Raw genomic sequence first — 20475 nt, 5'->3', positions numbered from 1 at the left:
GAAGTTGAAGTAGTCTATATTTTACTGTGCTGTTGATCACTCCCATAGCATTTTGTTCATTCTTTACTTTTGGGGTGGTGGTGGGGGGAGGTACTATGTACTATGTGAGGAGTGACATGATTGAAATAAACTTGACTAGTAGAATTTGGCTGGAACCAGGCAGACTTCAAGAAGTTTCCCCAAATATCGTTTTTAATTCATAGATGTATTTGCTTGATGCTACAATATAGGTTTGTTCTATTGTACCCAAGAACTGCAGAACATTTAGTGAGAATAATAGAAAAATACCATATCATTATATATCTAAGGATGATCATCATAATTGTGGTTTCAACATCAAATACATGGAATTGCTTCCTTTCCTGTAATCTGTAAATCTGAAGCTTTTTGCCAATATTTTGAGGATTAATTTTTCCAAAGTGGAGGAAATTAGCAAGATATAGTTCGAAGTTGACAAATTCTGTGGCTTATGTTTCTGCAGCAGGATCTGTTGGCAAGTAACGTGGGATTTCACACACCACAGTCCCTTGCACAGACTAGACAGAAGAATAAATATGGATTGAGTAAAGAATTACATATGTTTATGGATACTTTGCAAATAGAAAAGATTAATCAGACTTGAGTACGTCCAGAGTTGTAGTAACGATGTATCAGATTAAACTTTTTTATATATCTCTGGGTGATTTCAAGTATTTAACTAACAGTCTAGACGCAATTTTTGATATTTACTATTAGTTGTCACCTTTTTATGCAGTAAAATACTGTGCAACTATACTGATATAATTATTTAAGCTCATCCATTTCAGAAATAAGAAATTATATGCTTGCTTGGAATTCATAAAAATTAATGAGTTGGTTACAAAAAGATGTCATTTTGTTAATCTGATTAATTGCTAGGTAAATGACAACTCAAACACGGCTGGATCTCCTGGGGAATTGTTGTCTCGCCGCTGTGTCAACCTCCTGAAAACAGCTTTACGACCAGACATGTGGCCAAAATCAGAACTCAAACTGCAGTGGTTCGATAAGCTGCTAATGACTGTGGTAGGTAACTTTTTAGTCTTGTAGGGTTTCAGGATTCTTTAGCACAGATGTTGGTTGAATACTTGTGAAACACAATGTTTATGGTGTCTTTCACAATTAAATATTTCTTGACTAGTGTGGGTTGTAAGCATTCGCTTTGGTTTCTACTGTGGGGATTTCAACTTTGATTTTTAGATTGAATTTATAACATAGCATAGTTTTGAGTTTGAAATAAAATGTCAAGCCGTTTAATTACTAATTTCATTCACTGCCATTTCTTGGAAAATCTGGAACTAAATTGATGGAATGTGTTTTACTAGTCATTTGTGGCTTTATACTGCCAAGTGGAGTAGGGTAAAGCCAGCGACCAAGAATAGACATTTGACCATGAATGTTAAGAGTTTTCAAATTGAATGTCTGTAATCATTCTATTATCTGGTATCTGTGAAGTAAGTTTTAATTTCTTAGGCTGCACTTGATAGATGCAAATAAAAAAGCAGGTTCTGAAAATCTGATGCGTTTGCTGAGTGAGGGCATTAGTTTAACAACTGATTTCTCTGAAGATGCCATTTGTCCTGTGTCTGGCTGTGTGGCTGGAGCAATTGTTGCTTGTGACATCTGGAGCTTCAGAAATCTAAATTCAGAGGCCAGAGGCTGCAACTCTTTGCTCTTATGCTGCCTTTGCTGAATCCCAGGCAGCACAGCAGAAGAGCAGCAGGCTGCTTCTCTGCCAAGGAGAGAAATGAGGAGGCAGGACTAGGGCTTGGAGTGTGGTAATTACGGATCAGTGGGCCCAGGGCTGACGTGAGAAGGCAGGCTGGGCCTGGAGAGGAGGCAAGGCTAGAGGGTGGGGAAGGCAAAATAGCAGATGAGGAGTTAGTCATGAGGAAGGATCAGACAGGTGGGATTTGGTTTCTTTGTGTTTGCTACCATTAAAATATGTTTAGCTTATATTCTCAATTAAAATCCAGGATTTCTTAGTCTCTGCGTTTCTGCAGGTTTCATTAAAATTGCCGTTAGAACTGTGGGGGAATTAAGTGTTTTCTTGTGGAAAAGCTGCCTCCTTTTGCAGAATTTGGAGCAAAAGATTACTACAATACAGTCCCTACCTTTTCCTCTCCCTACCTTCCCGAGGAGAGAACTTGCATGAAAAACTGAAGGCCAGCTTCAGAGGGAGGGTGCCAGCCAGGGACAGGGGCTGGGAGGCTACAGGCCTCCTGCTGCTGCCGTAACCTGAGTTGGGCTTCCTGGGGACAAAGCCAGTTGGACAGAATTTTAATCTGGGTATTAATTTTTACAGTCTTAATCTTTTCTGCTCTGTAGTGAAATACATAGACTATGTGAAGTGTGTGAACTGCATCCGTTCTGTAATTTGTATCGCTGCAGTACCTGCAGATATTAAAGTGAGGTTAGGAGCAGGTGGATTAGCTTCCAGTATTACTTCAATTTTTGAAATAAGTTGTAGTTTGCTTATTTGGATGACCTACTGTTTTTTGAAGGTATTATAAAAATTCCTGCAAACATAAATAGATTATTCTACTGATCACTGGTTTTGTGATTACGTTATGGTAATTTTGAAGATCACTCAAAGGCTAGCTTGCTGCATTTGATGGTACAACCTATTTAGGTTTAGCTGTATAGCACCTATGTGCTATCTGTATGCTCTTTGCTGTACAATATGATGTTTTTCTACACTTGTTTTATTTGCATCATGCTATTTAATAGATTAGTAATTCTTACTGTGCTAAATTTTTAGGAGCTCTCTTAAGTCACTTTTTTCCCTCTTTGAATAAAGCAGTAATATAGCCTACTTCTGGGAGTTTTGAAATATGTCCAAGATTACAAGAAAATTCACTTTTCCAAGTTTTGATGAATTTTCTCCTTGCTCAGCTTTGTTCTGTAAATGAAGGGTTTGGGTAAGGTGATCAAAGTGAACTGAATCTAAGGAAGATCCAAAATCTAAATCTAATGCACTCCACTCCTCCTCCTTCCATCCCAAAACAGCCACCACACTACCCCTCAACCCTGAGGAAGGCAGATGTGCTTCATGTTTACACACCACAGGGACATAAGCTCTTTGGAATAGGAATTTTGTATCTGAAGTTTGTGATATGTAGCATGAATTATAAAAGAGGGTCAGAAACAAGATTAAGACTTCTGCAGCAAACACACTAATTTACGGTTTAAATGATCATGTTGTAGGTTTACAACAAAAGTGCTAGGAATATTTTCATTTCTTTTTATTTTTTTCCTTTAGTTCCAATTATCCCTTTTTTCTATACTTCAAGTCCTAACTTGTCTTATAATATGTTGTCTTAGCCCTTCACTCTTATCTCTGAAAGATGTTGACAAGTAGGTAAACAGAAACTTCTGTTAGAAGCATTTCTAATCAGCAAGGTTTCAAGCAGGTTTCTAAACTGAGGTCCGCAAAAAGCATCAGAAAAAACATACCTGTAAATGCTGAAGTAAGAGTGTTATGGTTGAAGACTTTATAGAGCCATGTATTTTACAGTTTTTTTTAATTGCATGACTTATCTAGAAAGATAAATGTGAAACATGCCTAATATAGAAAGCTCAACCTTGTTATAGGTTTTCAACAGATTTGGTGTGGACTTAATAAACTGTGTAATACTTGTATTTTTTCTGCTATCTCACTGCCTCATTGTATGTGCTCTCTTTAGGAACAGCCCAACCAGGCCAACTTTGCCAACATTTGCACTGGCTTAGAGGTCCTGAGTTTCCTGTTAACCATACTACAGCCCCCTGCAATCCTCAGTAGCTTCAAACCCCTGCAACGAGGCGTAGCAGCTTGCATGACCTGTGGAAACACCAAGGTTTTGAGAGCAGTCCATAGTTTGCTTTCTCGCTTAATGGGTATTTTTCCTACAGAACCAAGTATGTGGTATTTTCTTCCTCCTCTTATCTTTCACTGCTGCATACCTTAAGTGATTAAGGGAGGGGTGATGAAAAGTTTTGGAATGTGCTAATATTCTGTTTTATGATTTCTGCATTTAATGATCCATTATAGCTTGCACTTTCAACCTCTGTTTAAAAAAAGAAAAGCTGAAATGAGTAATCCTTTGGAATACATCATTATCCACTGACATAAAAACTTAATAAGCTGTAGCTGTCATAACTTTGGTTCAGGAAATGCATACTATAAATTTAATGTATTTTGCAATTGTAATTTTTCTGCTTTAGAAATACAGTTTTTTAGTTGTTCAGCTTTGCTGTTTTGTTAAAACAAGGAAGGGAGATTAGATGTTTTAAAAAAAAAAAAAAAAAAAGATAGGTAATATGGAACAGCTGACAGTTATATTCTGCCATGTTGTGATATAAACTAATTTAGATAATATTTTTTTCTTAGAAAAACCTCAGTGATCTAAGGATTCTCACCAAAACAAGTTATTTAGAGGTAGTGGTACCCTAATATGGAAGACGCACTGATTGTATAATAAATAGGTTATGTAAGTGAGGGATCTATTTGTGCTGCCTTTTTATGGTTTATTACCCAGCTAAAGTTCCACTGATGGTATGGGTGACTGGACATGCACAGTGGAATTGTTCCTTGCCTGTTCTGTGGCTGATATTACCACAAGTAAATACAACTGTCAACTCTGCAGGTACCTCAAATGTAGCTTCAAAGTACGAAGAGCTGGAGTGCCTTTATGCCGCAGTTGGAAAGGTTATTTATGAAGGACTTACTAATTATGAAAAAGCTACTAACGCGAACCCTTCCCAGCTCTTTGGTAAGTTTCCCACATCTCTAGAAGTTAATTAGTATGATTGTGGCCGTTAGCTTCATCTTCCATAAGGAAGCTGAAATCTGATAATCATGCAGAAGAAACTGTGGGAAGTGTTTGGAGCCCAGCTCGAGATGTGAGCTTGGGTTGAAGTCTGTCTGCCGTGAAGAGCAGGACGGTGGTTTGTTGCGTTCTGTCCTCCCGCAGCACCTGCTTTGGAAGCACTTCTTGGAAGTGGAGACCTGCTGCTTTGCTGGATAGAAGCCTTCTGTATTCAGAGTGCATAGGAAAAAGATGCAGCATTCAGCTAAACCAAAATATAAAATAAAAATTGCTGGAACGTTGTTATATTGAACAGCCGAAATCCTGTGGTTACTATTTTGAGAGATGATAGAATATTTCGAGGAATCTATGTAAACATTCCTACTTGCTATTGCCTCATACTTTATTTTTCAGTTGCTTTTAAAGCCTCATCAACTGATTTAAATTATGTCAAATGATTTATTTATTCATTTATAGATTTTGAATTCTCACGAAATGAAGAATCACAAGAATACTACGTTTTTCTGTTGAATGAGCAAATCTGAATTTTTAGTATGTACCATTCTCAAGGGCTGAAATGTTTTTCTTTTTTATGTTTTTCATACTTATTTAACTGGTAGGGAGCTCAGGCTACACGTGGCAATGACAGAGAGATATTGGAATAATACAAAGTTTGGCCCAGAACTGGTTGTGTTGGTAAAGCAGACCTGAAATCGCACAGTTTTGGGAAGCTTGCTTATTTAAATGGCAGATGTCCATCACTATTCTATCCTGTGATCTGTGTAGGTAGTTGTAATTCCACTTTGGAAATTGCCTATTTGTCATGTGTCAGGATGTGCTGTACAGCAAACTAACTAAGAAGGATACTTCTTGCCTTCTCTGCAGAGTTCACGTGAAGGTTAGACTGCGTTGTTTCTTCTAGGTGGGGCAAATCTTACTAATTTTGTGTTTAAGAGGCTGAACTTTGTGTGCCAAATTTCGTGCATGTCTGAGCAGGGAAAGAAGTGAAAACTTTCAAAGCAGTCATTCAATGAGCGAAGCATAATTCTATGAATATTTTTGTGGGCTCTTTTTGAATTGTGAAGTTGCAGTAAGGAAAAGGATTGCTGTAGGTTTTTAGGGGGTACATTTTGACAGAATGTACTCTTAAAGGGCAAGTATTTTAAAGGGTAGGTACTGTTAAAACTGATTGGTTTGCATGAACATGAATAAGTTCATACTGGATAGGCACTGATAACAGCTGTGTAATTTGGACTGTGACGTTGTAGGCATTACATGTGCATAAACTGGCTGTTTCAATAGTGTTGCCATTTTCCATCTGCAGTAACTGTTTTATGAATCTCTAGGAAGTTTCTAGATTAGAAACCAAAGATTATGCAATATTTTTATTTTTACATTACTAAAAACAGGCCTGTTCATGTAAAAGTTCACTTTTTACTACTAAAATATTTATAGCTGGTTAAATATGTTTCTGTTCTTTTTTTTAATGTCTTGGAGAAGTATCTGCTCTCAATCCATCTCCTTCTTGCCTCCTTCCTCTTCAAATCATACATTTATATGCAAAATTTCCAAAAGTTTGAACTAATGTATAAAGAAAAATACTATACAGTATTAGTTTTCTAGTCTTTTCTTCAAATTCTATCCAGATTTCAAGTCTTTAACTTGGGTAGTCCCATGCTTCTTTCCTGGCAGGACAAAAGCCTCTGTACGGCTAGAAGTTTCCTGTGTTCTTCCACAGAACAAGAACATCTGCATGGAAGTCCTCTATTTTATTATGCTCAATAAAAGTTTTGCTATGTGAAGTATTGTTTTTATCTGCAGGTACTTTAATGATTCTGAAGTCTGCATGCAGTAACAACCCCAGCTACATTGACAGATTGATTTCAGTTTTTATGCGATCCCTGCAGAAGATGGTCAGGGAACACTTAAATCCCCAGGCTACAGCAGGAACAGCAGAAGCAAATACAGGTATTAAATTTTATATACATTTATATATATTATTTATATACTTTATATTATATAGCCTAATGATGTTAATGATTAAAAGTCTTATAATTGTGTATTAAATTCCCTTCATTCCAAAGGGATTAAAATGATTTCATAGAGTTCTGTGGGCATTACTAAATATTGAAAATTAGTTCAGTATTAGTGAGAAATATTACTGAAGTATTAAAGGATAAAAATGCACTTTGAGTTCCTAATACATGCTTAATACATGAATTTCAGTATTAACCTAAGCATTTTAGTGAATGGTTAGTGAATACTTGCTGAACTACAGCATATGTAGAAATACTGAAATCTGTCAAGAATTTATTGTGTTGGGGGAAGGGGCTTGACTTTTTTTTAACTTTTGTCTTATGCTTTCACTTTTTTACTCCTTCCTATATGATAATAGAAGAGCAACTGCTTGTGAAATTAACCTGTCGGACCTGATGCATTTGTTTTTATCTTAAAATAGCATCTTTTGCAGTTAGTAGAATTCTGTCATCAAACGAATTAGGTCATGAGTCACTGAAAAATTCAGATATTTTCCTAGAAGAAAAGTCAGTGCTACTAAAGAGCACTGTACCTTACTAGTGAATAAGCTACTGAAGAAAATATTTTGAAAGAAATGCTACTGATCTTAAATTTCCAGCCCCTATTTCAATTAGGTAGATTAGAATCTAGCAAATTTTACTAATGCTGAGAAACAACTGGAAAATTATTAAACTTGACAGATAAGCAAGTCGGGAAATGAACAGAATTGAACAGGCTGCATTGTAAAATATTTCAAATATTTCTTCTTTCATATGTCGAGTTGCAATTTTTTAGTATTGGTGTTCTGTAGTGACCAAAGCTTTACTAAAAGGAAACCTCAAAGGCTTGCTTATAGGATTCTGAATGGATTTTTTTTTTTTTTTTTTTTTTTTTTGGAAGGTCTCTGTCCCAGTTGTTTAAGATTGAAAGGCAGTAATTCTGAAAGTATTTTTTTCTATACGGATTTTTTTTCCATGTAACATTTTTTATTGCTGCTGTTTTTAAAATTTCAGTGGTTTATCTTGGAAAATTATTCTGCCAGGCATTTTATAGGTGTTTATAAAATCTGGTTTTTGTTTGTTTGTTTTTATCTGTAGCAGGTACAAGTGAATTGGTAATGCTAAGCTTGGATCTTGTGAAAACTCGCCTGGCTGTGATGAGCATGGAAATGAGGAAGAATTTTATACAAGCTATTCTAACGTCTCTCATTGAAAAATCTACTGATGCCAAAATTCTTCGTGCAGTGGTAAAAATAGTGGAGGAGTGGGTGAAAAACAATTCCCCAATGGCAGCTAATCAGGTAAACTGAGAAGATAAATAAAATCATTATTGCATTCAAATACTAAATAAATACAAGCTAAGCCACTATTATAATTTGTCAGCTTTTGATGATGAGGTTTGCAAGGATCTGGTGTATAAGTTTAGATGCTATTCGTAAGGTTTTGAATATTTTGCATCCCCTGTGAGAGTAATTGGAGTTGAAGATGCTTCGCAATTTATAGATTTATATTATTTTTTGATCTCAAAGGCTGTTTTGCCTAGTACTTGCTTTAAAATAAAAGTTATAAAATATATTTCACACTGTATATGTTAACTTGGATAGAGAGTTTCTTCAGGAGGGGAGTGAGTAATACTAGTTTAAATCATATTTTTCTTGTAACATTGTGCGGCCTCCTTAATTTACAGTATTTTGTACGAGAGTTGAGTACTTGACAATCTAGTGCTCTATAAAAGGACCTACTTTTTAAATATACATTAGACTTTTGTAATCATTAAGCAATTTAAGCTTGTTATTAGTCATGATTTTAAATTTCTGTAGCTGTATATTAGAAGTATAAATGCTTGAGTTATTTTTCTTCTTAAGAACTGTGACCTTCCACCAAGCTATTTTTCAATACTTCAGGAGTGAAAAAGTGATGTAAAGGATGGCTGAGACATACTTTGAATGTACCAGTTCTGTGTGCTTTAAGATGAATTGAAAAAATTAATCATGTCTTCTTTTAACACAGACACCTACTCTCCGAGAGAAGTCCATTTTACTAGTGAAAATGATGACTTACATTGAAAAGCGTTTTCCAGAAGACCTTGAATTAAATGCCCAGTTCTTAGACCTTGTTAACTATGTCTATAGGTAATTATAGCAATTAATCATTTATTGCAGTTTATTGGTTCATAATTTGTACTATATATGACCTTTATAACATGCCATCATTCTTTTTAGTTCTGAATTAAATAATTTTTTTCCCCTCTTAAACCCAGAATCTGTTCATTTCATTGAAACCACAGTATATATTTACTATATCTGAAGATAAAATGTGAAAATAGAAGTCCCTCAAAAAGGATTTTCTTTTTGGCTCTGTGAAAATATCCCTCTGTCCTAATCTCCCACTCTCCCAAGGTACCAGGGCGTCTTAACAGTTGATCATATTTTAGATACAGTGATGGTGGCTAAAATCTCTCTCTCCTTTCATCCATAGGGTATAAAGATTATTTATTGAAAATTTGTTGTATAATATAATTTGAGGAGAGTTACTTTGTTAGCTTAACTGGCAGGTTTTGTAACATGATAAAATAGCTAAAAATAGTTCCCTTATCAAAAGTATCAGATGCTTTATTTTGTGCTAATGATTCACATTATTTTCAGCTACTGCTGCCATTCTGTTTGCTGGTTAACTGTGCAAAGCCCTGGAGTGGACATGGCACTCAGCGGTTTTCGTCAATGAAGGTTACTGTGGCATTTCAAATAGGGATACAGTTGTGGCTGAAACTGATATTTTTGTTTCACAATTGGGATGAGCTTTTGTCCTAATTTAACAAATTTGCGATAGCTCTAAGGCAGTTTTCTACCAAGCAGCAATATTTTATTTGCTGTTTCTCTCAAAATGACGCACCTGGATGTACTAGAGCTCCCTCAAAATATCACCTCCCTTAATTTCAGTGTTTTATACGCAAAGACTAGATAGCTTCTAATATGTATGTCATTATTTCTCTATTCGTTTTAGGGATGAGAATCTTTCTGGTAGTGAACTTACTGCAAAACTCGAGCCTGCATTTCTTTCGGGTCTGCGTTGTGCTCAGCCGCTCATACGAGCCAAATTTTTTGAGGTCTTTGACAACTCTATGAAACGTCGTGTTTATGAGCGCCTACTTTATGTGACCTGTTCTCAAAACTGGGAAGCGATGGGAAATCACTTTTGGATCAAACAGTGCATAGAGGTGGGGATACTCTTATCAGAAATGCAATTATAATTCTAGAAATATGATATATTCCCCATTCTTCTTGGCTATGTGCAAGTGTTATGCTATGTGTGTCTTGGAATATGTATTTTCTGTATCATAACTAAAAATAGCAAGTCTGCTGCTTCGGATACTTCCCATGGCACTTAAAAATAAATACAGGGTGTTTAAACCACGAGAAGCTGATGCTTGGAAAATAAATCTTTGTGGATTTCATATCAATCTTTACAATCTATTTCCTCCAGGAAAAGCTTAATGAACACATTACTACATCTTAGGAAAACCTATATCTTATAAATGATGGTGGTTAGAAAAAAATTCAAGAATTATTACAGTAAATGAATTCAAAAAACCTTTAAGGATTGTGTGTCTACACTGATGGTATAAGTGTTAGGTGGGATTGCATTGAAATGAAATCTTTTTGGTTGGTTTATTTAAGAAAAGATAAGTCTAACTTTTTTCTTTTTTTAAACAATTTACATATTAAAAACATGTTTGTAAAGTACCTTGGCAGATAGCTTTGTGCTCTTGAAAGTATTAGAACTCCTTGCTCTAGAGAGATGAGGGAGAGCATTAATTCTCCCCATCCTTTTTGGTAGAACTTTGATTTTATTGGGGAGATTTTGTATATTCAACTGATTGAGGACATTAAATATATATATTAAAAAGTATGAAATACAGAGTTTAGGCATAGAAGATCCCTATTCCTTGTGCATTTTCAGGAGAGGCTTGAAAGGCAGTCTTGAAAGTATAGTCACAGACTTCAAAATGATGACAAAATGTGATCAGGTTAAAATTTATTATCATTTATTAAATAAAGGTGACAAGTATACCTTAGCCATGTTAGTGTAATTTTTTTCTCATGTTGATAAATTTAAACTATGGATGTGTCTTTTTAGAAATACTACAATAAAACATATATTTAAAAACTCTCCTTGTTTTTTAATACCTAGCTCCTGTTGGCAGTGTGCGAGAGAAATACTACCATTGGGACGAGCTGTCAGGGTGCTATGCTGCCTTCTATCACTAACGTTATCAACCTTGCTGACAGTCACGATAGAGCGGCGTTTGCTATGGTAACCCATGTCAAACAGGAGCCTCGAGAAAGGGAAAATAGTGAATCCAAAGAAGAGGTAACTTTCAGAAAATACTGTAGAAAAAGAAATCTTTTGGATGAAAATGCCTTTCCTATTTTCTCATCAAACGAGTTTGGAGGATATGCCTTGAGGATGATGTGCAGAGGTGGTTTAGCATACTTGTGTTTGTTTATTAATAGAGTTTGTATCACTATTAATAACATTGCCTTTTAACCATGTGTTGGATTCTGAGAACTTGCATTCATTCTGTATTTAGCCCTTTCTGTACTACAGAGCTCTAGAAATGCCATTTCTGAACCTGAAAAACTAACAAAGAAATACTGAGACCCAAAATAAATTGATTTAATTTTTAAAAATTATTTATTTGGATGAAAATAAAATAAATGTACTTTAAAATGTCTGCGTGCTTGAAGTTGTTTGCTGTTGTTCAGGATGTTGAAATTGATATTGAACTGGCGCCGGGAGACCAGACGAGCACCCCGAAAACCAAGGAGCTCTCAGAGAAGGACATTGGCAATCAGCTGCACATGCTGACCAACCGGCATGACAAATTTCTTGATTCTCTTCGGGAAGTGAAGGTTGGTACAGATGATTGGTTTCCTGGCAATTCATTTTAATACTGAAATGTTCAAACTGACACTTTCTTTTTTCCCATTTTTTCTTTCTCTTTTTATGGAGCTCTCTCTTACACTTTTCTCCTCCACCTTCATGCCTCCACCTCTCTATTACTTAGTGGGAAAAATATTCTCCCAAACTTTCCAAAGTGTTAGTGAACAGTGGAGCTTAAAAAGTGATGAGATTATTTTTTTGATCTATTTTGCTTGGAGGACATCTTTCTTCTAATAGTAGTTGGTCTTATGGCAGTCACTGCTGCTGCATTTGAATAGTCTTAAGTTGAAATAAGCGGTAGTTAAATTGTAAATAAGAAGTTAAGCCAAGTTAAGGCCAAGTGAGTACTCTTCACTTCAGTATTTAGAATGAAGGCTGTGCTATGAATTGTTTTGTTATGTAGGCATTTGAAAACTACTGTGGATTTCCAAGTGCTTTTGCATGTGGAAACTTGTGTCATTCTTGCTGGCATTAATTTTTGTATCTTGTGTGGAGCAGTACAGTTGTAATCACAATGTCAGTAAGTTTTTTAACTTAAGTTTTGACAGATATTTTCTATTTGAAGTGCATTTTAACTTTAAAGAAGCTGTTTAAGAAAGCAGTGATGGCAAAGACAGGGCACAGAATCAATAGCATATCAGCATCTTGTATTTAAATAATTTCTAAGAAGATAATGTTAGCTGAAAGCTATTTTGAAAATAATTCTAAAAATAATAACAGGTCTATCTAATTAACTTGATTGTTCAATCTTGTTACCAAGTAGTCATCAACTTCTTTTCTCTCTCTCTCTCTCTCTCTCCCTCTCTCTCTCTCTCTCTCTCTCTTTTTTAAACAGTCACAGTAGTGAATCAGTCCTGATCAACATGTAAATAGGACTAAATTCATTTCACAGTAGTTTTCATTGCTAAAAGAAATGTATTTTTGACGTGCTAGTTGGAAAAGACATTAACATTACTGCTTAAACAGCTGTATAACTGATGAACTGTTCTTCCATAGTATGAATTATACTTTTCCCATTTATATACATTTCTTTTTTGTTTCTAGACTGGAGCATTGCTGAGTGCCTTTGTTCAATTATGTCATATTTCTACACCATTAGCAGAGAAGACTTGGATCCAGCTTTTTTCACGATTGTGGAAAATCTTGTCTGACAGACAGCAACATGTGAGAATCTCCCTCTCTCTCTCTCCCTCCCTCCCTCCCTCTCTCTCTCTCTCTCTCTCTCTCTCTCTCTCTCTCTCTCTCTCCCTCAGTAAATTTCTCTTTGTTTAATGACTGCTTTTTTGTAAATTGTAACTATGTGATAAACAATTTGTTCACTTTGAGAAGTTTGCCATTTTTTGTGACTCTCGAATGGTGTGTATCTCCATGCATACATCTTTTGAAAGAAATAGTGCCTTTCAATTTATTAAGAGAATTACCCTTATCAAATGATTGTGCTGTGATATATACTGTATTAGCAACATTTTGAATCCAGAATGAGTTATAGAAGAATCTGAGTGAATAGATAACTACTATCCTTATGCTTTTCTTCCAGGCTCTAGCAGGTGAAATAAGCCCTTTCTTGTGCAGTGGTAGCCATCAAGTCCAGCGAGACTGCCAGCCGAGTGCCCTGAATTGCTTCGTGGAAGCGATGTCGCAGTGTGTTCCTCCCATTCCCATCAGACCTTGTGTCCTGAAATACTTGGGTAAAACTCACAATCTCTGGTTCCGTTCTACACTGATGCTAGAACATCAAGCCTTTGAAAAAGGACTGAGCCTACAAATCAAGCCTAAACAGACAACAGAATTTTATGAGCAGGAAAGCATAACTCCTCCTCAACAGGTATGGTGTTATATTTATTGAAGTATCTTATGAAATGGGGAGAGAAAAACACAGTAGCAGTGTAGTACAGTAGTACTGCTTCCTCAGCCTTTGTTGTTAGGGACTTGTTAAAGTTGAGCCCCTTTTGAATTCACAGAAGAAATTCCTGTCCTTGCATGTTTTTGAATACAGAGACTTAAAACATCGCTTTCTGTCTTACCTACTTCTCATGCCTTTTCTTCACCTGTCACCAATACATTCCTGTTTTTCTCTTTTCAATCTTGTTTTTGACGCCAATTCTCTGCAGCACTGTAAAACCAAATCAAGCCATTTCTGCCTCTAATTTTAAGCCACAAATTGAAGTCTGTACTGTCTCTATTTCTCTTGAAGGAAGGATGCTTTCCCTAACAAATCAAGTTTGTTGGTTTATGATCTTGAAGAATTGTTGGCTAACGAAAACTGAGTTAAGCAGGTGCTGTTGTGTTTAGTAGTCTAACAGATAGTTATGATCAACTCTGTGTTTGTGATCATCTGAGGAAGTTAAACATTACAGATTCTTTCTGCACTGAAAGCTGAGTTGTGTTAAGTAATTTCATTTGCTATGATTTGATCTGAGATATTAGGGAGGGCAAGCCAGAATCCACACACAAACCATAGGTTTCTTTTTCTCATGTAGTGCAGTTGTTGCTCTTAGTACTTGGCTGTTATTTACTGCTTAACTTCTAAATCTTTAAAAAGAGCTTTTATAATACACATTTATTTTCCTGTCTTTCCGAACTTGCCTTAGTGCAGAAGATGTGGTTTTGCTCTCCACTGTGCTTTATGATGACTGTTTGACTGCAGAGGAATATGTGTGGTTACCATTCTAGGAAATACTGGATTCCCTTGCTGAGCTCTACTCTTTGTTACAAGAGGAGGATATGTGGGCTGGTCTATGGCAGAAACGCTGCAAATTCCCGGAGACAGCAACAGCTATTGCCTATGAACAGCATGGCTTTTTTGAACAGGTACAGACTTGATATTAGAAACAATCTGAGTAGTTCTACTGCCAGGATGAGTATTCAGGTCAGTACGAAAATATTCTGTGTATCGATAATTGACTTCAGTCTTCTAAAGTAGAAAATGCCACAGTTTCTCTTCTGACTGAAGTAGTAGTTTAAGGCTGTGTAAAACCTAGATAAAGTAAGACTTTTGAGCAGTTCTTCTGGCAGTCAGAAGTCTCTTGGTTCTTTACCACATTTGTAAAGCTGCCAAATAATGTCACTTCACAGAATTTCTTTTTAACTTACAATTATAAAAGTTTACCACTTTTTTTTAAAGAATAGAATGTTGAGTTCACCTGTATGTAGCAGATGGAAAAATAAGACTATTTGAGTTTTTTTTAGGCACAAGAAACTTATGAAAAAGCAATGGAAAAGGCTAAAAAAGAACATGAACGGAACAATGCTTCCCCTTCCATCTTTCCTGAGTATCAGCTCTGGGAAGACCATTGGATTCGGTAAGACTTTAAAAGCTGTTGCAGAATGATACCTTGCAATAGAAGTAAAATACCCTGCTGGTTTAAAACATCAGTTACTAGAATAAACTTAGCTCAGGACTTTTAATATACAGGGGCAACTTAAGGGAATAAAAAAAGTTATACTGTCATTCCCTTAACAGACCCTCGGAACTGATATATCTGAAGCATTGTGAAAATGTAATTTGCTGTTGTTCAGGATGGACTGAGTGAGAATTTGTTTTTCCTGTTTTTAATGGGTGTCCTGGGAGACACCAAATGCAACTCTTCCCTTTTCATAGATTTTTGTATTATAGCTGGTAATAAATTAAAGTAAAAAACAAAACAAAAAAAAAACAAACCCCCCCCCCCTCCTGTCTGGATAAAACTTCTGCAGTGCCTTCAAAGCACTTCACAGACAAACTCAGATACTTATAGTACCCTGGTACAAATCATTGATAGTCACTGTTATTGATACCTTTTTAATTTTTTTTTTGGTAACTGAATTGACACTCTTTTTGGTTTTCTTAGTTGCTCAAAAGAACTGAACCAGTGGGAACCTTTGACAGAATATGGCCAATCAAAAGGACATATAAATCCCTACCTAGTACTGGAATGTGCGTGGAGGGTCTCAAATTGGACTGCTATGAAGGAAGCTCTGGTGCAAGTGAGTGAGGGGTTTTTATGACTCTGAAAATGTGTTCTGCTAATGTTTAGTTTCCTTATTCATTTTACTGATTATATTTCTAGCAAGTCAGCATTGCAGTTCATTTCACAGAAACAGTAAACTGCTCTTTGGGAGTTTTCTTTGGTGTCCCAGCACGCAGCTGGGTATTTTGGCAAGCAAAGCATATTATTTCAACAGACAGACTTGGTTCTCTTTTCTGTCGCTTTATAAAGCTGTGCTATGTAAGAAATTTCCATTTCTTAACTAGATAGCAGTTTCATAGTCAGGGCAGGTAAAAGATGTGGTGCATGGAATGGAGCTTTAAAAAGCAACAAGTGCTTGTCTCAGAGGTGTGTGCCAGCAGTGATATCTGGAGGAACTTATGATGGACCCTTGCAGATATAAGGTATTAGATAAACTGAACTTACAGGTATGCAATTTAGAGAAGGGTGAGGAGAACACTTTTGTATTTTAAGCCTTTGCAGGAACAGAAGTTCCTTAATACATCTGTTACAGTCTCAGTGGACAGAATAACTATGCTTCCAGGTCTAAAATGAAAAAGCCTATTGCCTCTGGTGTCTGTGTTTGTTTCAGCACCTGGAAGGCAAAGCCAAAGTGCTCCCAGCTTTTACTGTTCAAAGTTAAAATAGTTGCACACAATTTATTCTGTTCACCCCCACTATCGTTGAGGGAGGAGTAAGACAAATGTATAAAAATGTGAAGGTCAGGGAATTGTCAACTAAATTTGGTTTACATTAATTGCCTTTTTGTATCTGAGGAATGCTTGCCCACAGGTAATCCACTGTTTCGGGATCCTTGTTAAGACAGTTCAGGCTATTCATGGATGGCTCTTGCCTGTCTTTTGTTAGTATGTTGTGCCTTCCTGAACATCTCTCAGATTGGTTTTCAGAGATCCAGCTGTGGCAATTTTTCTTTGAACATGCGTATACTAGGTTGCATCGTTCTCTTTAGCTGAACACGATGCTGATCATACCACAATGTTTTCCAGGCTGTGAAAAGGCAAATAACATTGCAGAGGGCAGCTGTTTTGCCTTTCTTGCCTGAACTGGTCTGTCTTTTCAGTCACAGAGTTCTAAGTCTGTGGATTTATGGCAAGGGCATTGGTGAAATGCCATAGAATTGTGTGAGGGCTTCCCCCCCGCCTCTTTTTTTTTTTTTTTTTCCTTCTTTCTCTACCCTATTGAACTATTTTGCATTTGTAGAACTTGAAGGCAGCTTCCAGGCATCAGACAAAAAATTTCCAGGCGTCAGACAAAAAATTAAAAATGGTTTAAAACTTAAAGCAATCATAATTTCAAATGAAGCTTTACATTCATGTGTTACTTAAATGGAAGCAGTCTGCTCTGTAGGCATCATTAATATGCAGACTTTTAAGGCTGGCAAAATGTTGCTAGGCAGTTAAGAGCAAACCCCCGCCCTGCAAAAGCAGCACATGAAATCTCTTGAGTTTCAACATTGATTGGTTGGAGAGGCTTGTGTACGTTGCAGATTATGCCAGTGGTTATTATTTGAATGAAGACAGTGACAAATTAGAGGTCGTTTATATATGATGGGAAATGTATTGGGATTACGTAATTGGCCCAAGCCATTTTTCTTTTTCTTATTTTCTTACCTTCATGGCTTTGCCTAGTGGAGGTGTAATAGAAGGTTTGCTGTTCTTTCAGTAACGATGTTTTCCTGTGGTACGCCCTGGACAGTACATCTAGGGATTGCTTCTTGTACCCATCTTATTTTGCTTTCTGAGGGCTTTATTACTGTAAAGTAACTGTTAGATTTCTGATTTTATTCTCATTTTGAGTCTACTTTAGTTCCATTCAAAATGAGGCTCCTTTGATTTTTATAGCATATCTGTTATGCATAATTTTTAAGTAACTTGGAAGCACCAGGGGTTGGAGCAAGTGTGGTTAAGGCTGGAGTGTGGAGATGTGATTGGAGTCCAAGAGATGAGGGACAGTAAGACCCGGCAAAGGACTTCACGCAATGAGACTGATACTGGGAAGCGAACGAGAAGAGGACGAGGTGAGGATGAAGGAGGTTGGAGGAGAACAAGTTGATAAGGGGGGGCAGGGGTAGCTGGGCAAATAGACTGAAGCAAGAAGTTGAGGAAAGTGATTTCCTCTGAAATGTAAAAGAATTTTGTAAAACTAGCAGAGAAGAAAGAGGCATTGAATGAAATGTTGCAAGGGACATCAGTGAGATTGGCTGTGCAGGAGATGGGGCTTGAACTGCTTGGCAGTGAGAGAGGTGGGGACTGGACTTGAATAAAATGATGAGGATTACTAGGAAGGGGTAGGTGACTTCTGGGAGAAAATATACTTTATACTATATTTTGCATAAATAAGATAATGAAGTAAATTGAATCATAATGCATAAGCACAAGGGCATGTTTAACTTTGAGATGATTGACTTTCAAATGTATTCCCTGGACAATTTTTTGTGTGTATAGTCTTTATATTAGAAAGCATACAAGTAAAAGTACCTAAACCACCTTCAAAGAAGAGTAGGCTTTCATGAAGTGAAGCTGTTTGAATCTACAGTCTTTACCAAAGAAAGAGAAGAAAACAACAAATATTATTCTCTCCTCTGAAATCACAGCATACTGTGGTAAATTTTTTTCTGGAAGTGATTATCGGAGTGATTATACAGAGTTCTAGACGTGCAAGTTTATGATGGAGAGTGCTGAGGCCTTGAGTAAGTTTTGCTGGTAGGAGTTGTCTCCTGTAAGTTCCTTATGGTTTCTCATTCCACAGCATATAAAATAAGAGTGTGGAATTTTGACGTTACAAAGTTTCCTCAACGTTTAATGCATTGGTGATAATACTTCTAGAGTTTAACGTAAGGCTTATAGGATCACAGAATAGTTGGGGTCGGAAGGGACTTGTGCAGGTCCTCCATGCCAGTGCTGCACTCAGAGCAGGGCCAGGTAGGTCAGGTTCCTTGTCCAGCAGAGTTTTGAGTATCTCCAAGGATGGAGGTGCCAGGGCATTTCTGGGCTTATGTTAGATATGCGACTTTTAGAAACCTAAAATAGTAGAGATGTGTCTAGTCCATTATCTGTGGTTTTAGAGGGCAGCACGGTATTCTGTTTCTTGTGTTAGGAGCTAAGGAACTTGGGTACAGCAGCTGAGGTGGTTGTCATCTTCATTTAGTAGCGGGTAAAACGTATTGTTTGCGCCTCCCTGCTCTTGACCTTCCTGGTTCAATATGGAGTTCATCATCGTGTTCTGCTTTTAACCCATATTGCTGAACAACGTGTAAAAGCACTTGTAAAACATTTAACCTTCCTTTTGTCCTTTCCTGGGCTTTATTTGTGACGGTGTGCTCTGCGCTCTCTGTGCGCTTGGTGAATGTATCTGCCATAACGTTTTGACCCTTATAAAACAATTTAAAGGCAGGGGCATACTACATACTGAAAATAACATTTTGCAAGACTAAAATCTAGGTCTTTTTTCTTTCCAAGTGTTCATGAAGGTTTTTGTCTTTTTGCTTGTTTGTTTTGTGAGTAAAGTTTAAATGGCTAGAAAAACATCCTTAAAGTTACTCTCCATTTTCTGAGAAAATACAACAGAAAATACATAGGTAAACACTTTTACCTCAGAGCAAGTTTTGAAGAATTCTTTAGCATGCAAAAGACTGGCCATATTTAGGTAACTTCTTCCTTATCCCCTCTTAAGCATCTTCTTCCCCAATTACATGTTTTTAAAGAATGCTCTCATGTGAATCAGCGATGATTATTGTATTTGTGAGGTTGCTATAAAAATGGCAATCTGTACAGTATCTCGGCCTTCCCGGGACTAGTGACAGATTCTTCTGTTGGAGTCACCAGTAGATTTGGGGGGTGGTCGGGCGGGGGGATATTTGTGTATCATGTGTTAGTAGAAATTTTTGAATGAATAGCTTTTGAGTGGTTTTTTTTTTCTCTTCCTTTTTTTGTAAGTGGAATCACTCTTTTATAGATTGGTGGAAGCTTTTTAATTATTATTTTAAGAAAAGATACCCTCTTATCATAGTAAGTGGAGTTGTTTATCTGTGATTAGTCAATGTAGAACCATAAACCAGATGTGGAAGTGGCACCTTAAAGGTGAGAGTATTGTGTTAAATCCCGAGTGGAAAGGAGGTTGCTGGTCTGCAGTGCTCCTTTGCTATGGAGTGTGGCATTACTGGAATTACTCTGCTAAAGAGGCCAGAGTTTACAGGGGAGTGAATTGCATGTTTAAAATATAATTTTACTGATAAAGCTCTGAGCAGAGCCCTTGGCAGCGGTATTTTTATGCTTTAGAGATTTAGCCAGAAGAATTAGTCCCTCACATAATTGGGTTTTGTTGTTTCATCATTACTGTTTTGAATCAAGTTTTGAACCAGTGTTCATCAGTAAAAAATATTACATATCAAATTAAGAGCTGACTGTCTAGTTTCATAATATTTGCAAAAGATAAACATGATTATAAAAAATGCTGAGCATCCTTTAATTCCCGTATCTTGCAGGATTAAGTTCCTGCATACAAAATATCCCAACACTGTGTTTCATTGTGACAACTTATTCTCGCATGATAAATATGCTGAATTGTATGTCTGTCTCAATTTCTTCAAGATCAGGCTGAATATTACTTTTTAATGTAGTGTGTTTATTCTTCTGTAACAATTTCTTTTGTCAGAAAGCAAAATAGGTAGGTGCGATCGATATGTTTTACTTTAAGGGCTAAACTATGAAAACAGTAAAA

The 20475-nt window shown here is 36.6% G+C and overlaps 1 protein-coding gene across 5 annotated transcripts in view; it reads left to right on the top strand.

Annotated features, from left to right (window-relative positions):
- The window catches only part of TRRAP (transformation/transcription domain associated protein), a 102337-nt gene that overhangs the window by 45301 nt on the left and 36561 nt on the right, over positions 1 to 20475 (top strand). For all 5 annotated transcript variants that reach the window (XM_064520235.1, XM_064520232.1, XM_064520233.1 and 2 more), the window contains 14 exons: positions 898 to 1044; positions 3705 to 3918; positions 4647 to 4772; positions 6630 to 6776; positions 7922 to 8124; positions 8834 to 8955; positions 9827 to 10040; positions 11015 to 11194; positions 11590 to 11736; positions 12812 to 12931; positions 13305 to 13592; positions 14441 to 14578; positions 14957 to 15069; positions 15598 to 15733. In XM_064520235.1, coding sequence (XP_064376305.1) covers positions 898 to 1044; positions 3705 to 3918; positions 4647 to 4772; positions 6630 to 6776; positions 7922 to 8124; positions 8834 to 8955; positions 9827 to 10040; positions 11015 to 11194; positions 11590 to 11736; positions 12812 to 12931; positions 13305 to 13592; positions 14441 to 14578; positions 14957 to 15069; positions 15598 to 15733 — 2295 coding nt within the window. The remainder of the gene's footprint in view (positions 1 to 897; positions 1045 to 3704; positions 3919 to 4646; positions 4773 to 6629; positions 6777 to 7921; positions 8125 to 8833; positions 8956 to 9826; positions 10041 to 11014; positions 11195 to 11589; positions 11737 to 12811; positions 12932 to 13304; positions 13593 to 14440; positions 14579 to 14956; positions 15070 to 15597; positions 15734 to 20475) is intronic.

This window comes from Dromaius novaehollandiae, chromosome 14 (genome assembly GCF_036370855.1).
Source record: "Dromaius novaehollandiae isolate bDroNov1 chromosome 14, bDroNov1.hap1, whole genome shotgun sequence".
In the NCBI taxonomy this organism is placed as follows: domain Eukaryota; kingdom Metazoa; phylum Chordata; class Aves; order Casuariiformes; family Dromaiidae; genus Dromaius; species Dromaius novaehollandiae.
The sequence above is the reverse complement of the archived record's forward strand: the minus strand, read 5'-3'. Positions and strand labels throughout refer to the sequence as shown.